Here is a 6,712-nt window from a genome sequence, read left to right as displayed (position 1 = left end):
AAAGTCTTTAGCATTCTCAGCTAAAGAGCAAGCTTAATAAATTACAACTCTCATGATTTTGTAGCAATGGCCGGTTAAAATGGTATCAAGTGGTTTTCATTCCTCAATGCAGTCACACCCCAGGATTGCAGGAAACCAAGTTTCGAATCCCAATTTCAAAGTGTTACTCTCGTAGTCTAAGAATAAGGCGACAGCAAGGAAATCCAACATCAGTTTCAGGTGGAGATGATTTGTGTTGGAAAAGGCATTCTCTAGGATGATAGGGATAACATATAATAGGGAAGGTGATCTTTTAGAAGAGGATAAGAACATGGACATTTCCATGTTCTCATGGAAATGTTCTCATGATACAATATTAATGCCTCCGTTTAGTCATCTTGAAAAGGAGTGCCCTGTGGCACAGCGGGTTAAACTACTGAGCTGCTGAACTTGCTGACCGAAAGGTCGGTGGTTCGAATCTGGGGAGCAGAGCTTCTGCCAACCCACCTTTTGCCAACCTAGCAGTTCGAAAACATGCAAATGTGAGTAGATCAATAGGTACCACTTCTGCAGGAAGGTTATGCCGCCACATGACCTTGGAGGTGTCTACGGACAACGCCGGCTCTTCGGCTTAGATGAGCACCAACCCCCAGAGTCAGACACGACTAGACTTAATGTCAGGAGAAACCTTTACCTTTACTTACCCCACTTTAACTTCCCTGAAGGGGACTTAAAGCAGGGTAAAAGCATCAGCATAACCATTTAAAATATGTAAATATATGAAAATTAAAACAGGAAAAAAAATGGAACGCTTCACGAATTTGCGTGTCGTCCTTGCGGAGGGGCCGTGTGAATCTTCTCTGTATTGTTCCAGTGTTAGTACAGTAGAGTCTCACTTATCCAACACTCACTTATCCAACATTCTGGATTATCAAACGCATTTTTGTAGTCAGTGTTTTCATTGCATTGTGATATTTTGGTGCTAAATTCATAAATACAGTAATTACTACATAGCATTAATGTGTAATGAACTACTTTTCCTGTCAAATTTGTTGTATAACATGATGTTTTGGTGCTTAATTTGTAAAATCATAACCTACTAGCTGTGCCTGGCCACGCGTTGCTGTGGCGAAGTCTGGTGGTATGGGAAATAAAGTATTAAGAATTGGTGGTAGTTAAGGTAAAGGGTAAAGGTTTTCCCCTGACTTTAAGTCCAATTGTGTCCGACTGCACACTTAATGTGCTTTTGAACTGGATTATATAGGAGCCCCCGGTGGCCAAGGGGATAAAAGCCTCGTAACTTGAAGGTTGGGTTGCTGACCTGAAAGCTGCCAGGTTCGAATCCCACCCGGGGAGAGTGCGGATGAGCTCCCTCTATCAGCTCCAGCTCCATGCGGGGACATGAGAGAAGCCTCCCACAAGGATGGTAAAACATCAAAACATCCGGGCGTCCCCTGGGTAACGTCCTTGCAGACGGCCAATTCTCTCACTCCAGAAGCAACTCCGGTTGCTCCTGACACGAAACCCCCCCCCCCCAAAACAAACAAACTGGATTATATGGCAGTGTGGAGTCAAGATAATCCAGTTCAAAGCAGATAATATTAGATTATAAATGGGTTATTTGGCTGTGTGGAAGGGCCTCGAGTCTACACTGCCATATAATCCAGTTCAAATCAGATAATCTGTATTTTATAGGCAGTGGGGAAGAGGCCTAAGTGAGGCCTAACTCTGCCTGTCCCCTGAGCTGAGTGGGTTGCTAGGAGACCAAGTGGGCGGAGCTTAGCCTTCTAACTGGCAGCAATTGGATAAAAACTATTATTCCTCTCCCTCTAATTAGGATTTTATTTTTATTTTATTTTTGTTGCATGAACGTAGAGACATGGATAAGGGGTTGTGCTGCCAAGTTTAGTGTTTCTGGGATGTGTAGTTTTGTTGTTTTGTCCTAGGCCAAAATTTCATTACCCTTTTATATATATACTAGCTTTGCCCGGCCACGCATTGCTGTGGCTTAATGGGAATCCTTTGTTGGCCAGGTAGAATAGCAGTGAATAGCCTTGCAGTCTCAAAGCCGTTTTCTGGAGTAGCTGGAGCTTTTTGTTGTATGAACGTAGAGGCATGGATGAGGGGTTGTGCTGCCAAGTTTAGTGTTTCTGGGATGTTTAGTTTTGTTGTTTTGTCCTAGGCCGAAATTTCATTACCTATATATATATATATATATATATATATATATATATACACACACACACACACACACACATATACACCCTTATATATATATATAGATTTTGATGTTTAATAGGCGTTTTCTTTATCTCTCCTTATTATCCAACATATTCGCTTATCCAACGTTCTGCTGGCCTGTATATGTTGGCTCAGTGAGACTCTACTTTATATGTGCTGCCGAAGTAAAAGGCGATATAGAAATGTCCCAAATAAATAAAAATTTGGAACCAAGAGAGCCACCTCTCGAAGCTCAGCTCTTGCATCTCTCCTCTCCTAGACTGGGCAACTGCTCAGCAATTTCACCTATCAGCCTTCTCCTTTTTCCTCTTCTCTTCTTCCTCCTCCTCTTCTTCCTTCTCCTCCTGGTCCCTTTGCAGAGATGCGGAGAGAGGCACTGAAGATGCAAGGCTGGCTTTCTGCCTCCCGCAGTCTCTAAAGGAAACAGAGAAAAAGGCAAGGAGAAAGGAGGAGAGCATTGCAGGTTCTTAAAGTCTGCAGAGAGGAAGAAAAAGGGTTGCTCTTTTGCTGTCAATCCAGCTCCTCCCAGCTCCTCCCATCTCACTACTGGCATCCCAGCAACGCCTGCAGGCTTCCAGCTCCCACTGTCTCTCATCCAGGTGTAGATGCTCATGCAGCCACCCAGGTAAGCCAGGATGGAGTGGGAAGAGAAGGAAAGGGGAGGAGGAAGTGGGGTGGGGATTTGGGGCTCTGTGGGTGGACTACGAGCCATTATGTCCTTTCCGCACCTTCCTCAATTGCATCTCCTGTCTCTCATCAGTTATCCACTCGCTCCCTCTTTGGCATGCTGAGCATCCCTATGTGAAACGCACAGATCCCTTGTGTTGTTGGGTTGTTTGGGGATATTTCTCTTTGGAAAGCATGGGTTTTGTGACCCTTGGCCCGCCCCAGATTGACCTCCTCCTGCCTCTTCCCTAATTCTGTTTACTTAGGGAACCTGTTGAGAGATGTCCAGTTCACCCTGCCGCTTGCATTTCCCTCCTTGAAATATTGTCTCAAGAGATCTCCTCTAGTCTTTTTTTCCTCTCTTCCAATCCTTCTTTAAAAACCTAACATGTGTGGAGTTTAAGCTACTCTTTTGAAAAGGTAATGAAAATATTCTTGGAAGGAAAAAAAAAACCAGAAGCCGGCCAAGATCCTATTGTTTGTCCCGATCAGAGTAGACTCTTAGAATCAATGGGATTTTACTATCTTTGGAAACACCCTTCAGTTATGGAGTCCATCTGCTTATTTGACTCATTTATTATTATTATTATTACTACTACAGTAGAGTCTCACTTATCCAAGTCTCGCTTATCCAAGTTTCTGGATTATCCAAGCCATTTTTGTAGTCAATGTTTTCAAAACATTGTGATATTTTGGTGCTAAATTTGTAAATACAGTAATTACAACATAACATTACTGCGTATTGAACTGCTAATTTGTAAAATCATAACCTATTTTGATGTTTAATAGGCGTTTTCTTAATTCCTCCTTATTATCCAAGATATTCGCTTATCCAATGTTCTGCTGGCCTGTTTATGTTGGATAAGTGAGACTCTACTTTATATGTGCTGCCGAAGTGAAAGGCGATATAGAAATGTCCCAAATAATGTGTAATGAACTACTTTTTCTGTCAAATTTGTTGTATAACATGATGTTTTGGTGCTTAATTTGTAAAATCATAACATAATTTGATGTTTAATAGGCTTTTTCTTAATCCCTCCTTATTATCCAAGATATTCGCTTATCCAAGTTTCTGCCGGCCCGTTTAGCTTGGATAAGTGAGACTCTACTGTATTATTATTATTATTATTACTATTATTACTATTATTATTACTATTATTACTATTTTCATTACCATTATTAATAACAATTAATTACTATATATACTCGAGTATAAGCCGACCCAAATATAAGCCAAGGCACCTAATTTTACCACAAAAAAACCTGGGAAAACATTGACTCCAGTATAAGCCGAGATACCAATAAAATTACATTAATTGAGGCATCAGTAGGTTAAATGTTTTTGAATCTTTACATCAAACTGTAATTTAAGATATGACTGTTCAACTCTGATTAAATCATTATTTTCATCTTCTTCAATGTAAATGTGCTTATGTATCCTTTTAATAATAATAGAGTGAAATAATAAATGTAATAATAATAATAAAAGCATTAAAATAATAAATGTAATAATAAATAGAGTAAAATAATAAATGTATTAATAATAATAAAATAGAGTAAAATAAATGTAAAAGTAACAACAAAAATAGAGTAAAATAGTAAATGTAATAATAATAATAATTAATAGAGTAAAATAATAAATGTAACAATACCAATAATAATAGAGGAAAATAATAAATATACCATATATACTTGAGTATAAGCCGACTTGAATAAAAGCCCACCAGGACCCTCACCCGAGTATAAGCCAAGGAGGTTTTTTTTCAGTCCTAAAAAAGGGCTGAAAAACTAGGCTTATACTCGAATATAATTAATTAATTATTACTTATTATAGGGCCCCTAGTGGCACAGTGGGTAAAATCTCTGTGCTGCTGAACTTGCTGACTGAAAGGTCAACGGTTCGAATCCAGGGAGCGCAGTGAGCTCCAATTGTCAGCACCAGCTTCAACCAACCTAGCAGTTCGAAAACATGTAAATGTGAGTAGAGCAATAGGTACCGCTCCAGTGGGAATGTAACAGCGCTCCATGGAGTCATGCCAGCCACATAAACCTGGAAGTATCAGACAATGCTGGTTCTTTGGCTTAGAAATGGAGATGAGCATCAAACCCCAGAATTGGACATGACTAGACTTTATGTCAGGGGATAACCTTCACTTTTACCTTATTAATTATTAATGATTAATTAATAATAATAATAATTTTATTTCTTGCCTGCCTTTCCTCATGGCTCGAGGCAGGTAGTTGCATTACTAAAACATAACCAAACACACAATTATTTTGAAATACTCTGTAAAATACACATATTAAGACATACCTCCATAAAATACATATCAAAATACACATAAATGAAAACAAGGCATACAGTGGAGTTTAAAATTCACCATTAAAACTGTCTGGGTTTATTGTTATTATTATATTTATTTATACACTGGTGGGGCAGCAAATTAAACCACTGAGCTGCTGAACTTGCTCATCGAAAGGTCAGAAGTTCGAATCCAGGGATCAGGGTGAGCTCCTGCTGTTAGCTGCAGCTTCTGCCAACCTAGCAGTTCGAAAACATGCAAGTGTGAGTAGATCAATAGGTACCGCTCCAGCGGGAAGGTAATGGTGCTCCATGCAGTCATTCCGACCACATGACCTTGGGGGTGTCTACAGACAACGCCGGCTCTTTGGCTTAGCAATGGAGATGAGCACCAATCCCCAGAGTCAGACCTGGCTGGACTTAATGTCAGAGGAAAATCTTTACCTTTTTTATGCGGCACATGTTGCATTGGTTTTACCAACAGATGGCAGTATTTTCCCTGGTTTTTTTTTTTTAGTGTTGGGGGTGTATGGAGCTCATGGGAGAGAGACCTGGTTATAGAATAAATGCAACCCTGAGCCTCCTTAAACCACATGACATAAAGCCCTTTCCAAGCTTCCCATTAAAATCTCAATTTGGGGAAATTGATTCCACCTCAGAGCCATTGCGATGCAATTACTCCAACAGGCAGCAATCAAGGAGCGCAAGCTAAACAACACCAAACTTTTGAACAGCTAGGTTGGCAGAAGCTGGGGCTAACAGTGGGCGCTCACTCCGCTCCCCGGATTCGAACCTCGGACCTTTCAGTCTGCAAGTTCAGCAACTTTACCATGCAGAGCAAAGATATATATGTGTGTGTGCGTGCGTGCCTTCAAGTTGCTATGAATTCCATATGGATCTCTTAGACAAAAGTTATTCAAACTTATATTTAAAATATCCACGGGGAAAATTTGCTCAATTAGGATGAAAAAAAAAAGTTTCAAAACTTATTAAACTTAGAAGATGCAGGTGTTTTGTTTCTAAAGTGTTTCTAAAGTACAGTAGAGTTTCACTTATCCAACATAAATGGGCCGGCAGAATGTTGGATAAGCGAATATGTTGGATAATAAGGAGAGATTAAGAAAAAACCTATTAAACATCAAAATAGGTTATGATTTTACAAATTAAGCACCAAAACTTCATGTTATATAACAAATTTGACAGAAAAAGTAGTTCAATATGCAGTAATGTTATGTTGTAATTACTATATTTACAAATTTAGCACCAAAATATTATGATATATTGAAAACATTGACTACAAAAATGCGTTGGATAATCCAGAACGTTGGATAAGCGAGTGTTGGATAAGTGAGACTCTACTGTATCTGTGAACATTTCGTTATTATACTGAGAGTAACAAAATTTTGTTACTTTTTCGTTTTAGTAATTGTGCAAGTGGGAAAAATTCAGGGGTTCTGTTCTCCCTCAGTTTTACAGCTATTGAGGCTTGCTACAATGGTAGAACTCATTTATTTATTTTTCAAA

The 6,712-nt window shown here is 39.3% G+C and overlaps 1 protein-coding gene and 1 non-coding gene across 3 annotated transcripts in view; one reads left to right on the top strand and one right to left on the bottom strand.

Moving 5' to 3' along the window:
- Positions 1 to 776: 776 nt before the first annotated feature.
- LOC134294019 (U6 spliceosomal RNA) lies at positions 777 to 882 on the bottom strand. Its single transcript, XR_010001004.1, has one exon. It is a non-coding gene; the product is annotated as a U6 spliceosomal RNA (small nuclear RNA).
- A 1,698-nt stretch (positions 883 to 2,580) lies between these two features.
- The window catches only part of rgma (repulsive guidance molecule BMP co-receptor a), a 57,446-nt gene continuing 53,314 nt past the window's right edge, over positions 2,581 to 6,712 (top strand). For both annotated transcript variants that reach the window (XM_062963239.1, XM_008119446.3), the window contains exon 1: positions 2,581 to 2,845. Coding sequence is in view for 1 of the 2 variants with exons in the window: in XM_008119446.3 (XP_008117653.1) it covers positions 2,826 to 2,845 (20 nt within the window). In the remaining variant the exon portion in view is untranslated. The remainder of the gene's footprint in view (positions 2,846 to 6,712) is intronic.

This window comes from Anolis carolinensis, unplaced genomic scaffold (assembly GCF_035594765.1).
Source record: "Anolis carolinensis isolate JA03-04 unplaced genomic scaffold, rAnoCar3.1.pri scaffold_11, whole genome shotgun sequence".
In the NCBI taxonomy this organism is placed as follows: domain Eukaryota; kingdom Metazoa; phylum Chordata; class Lepidosauria; order Squamata; family Dactyloidae; genus Anolis; species Anolis carolinensis.
This window is presented reverse-complemented; position numbering and strand designations above follow the sequence as displayed.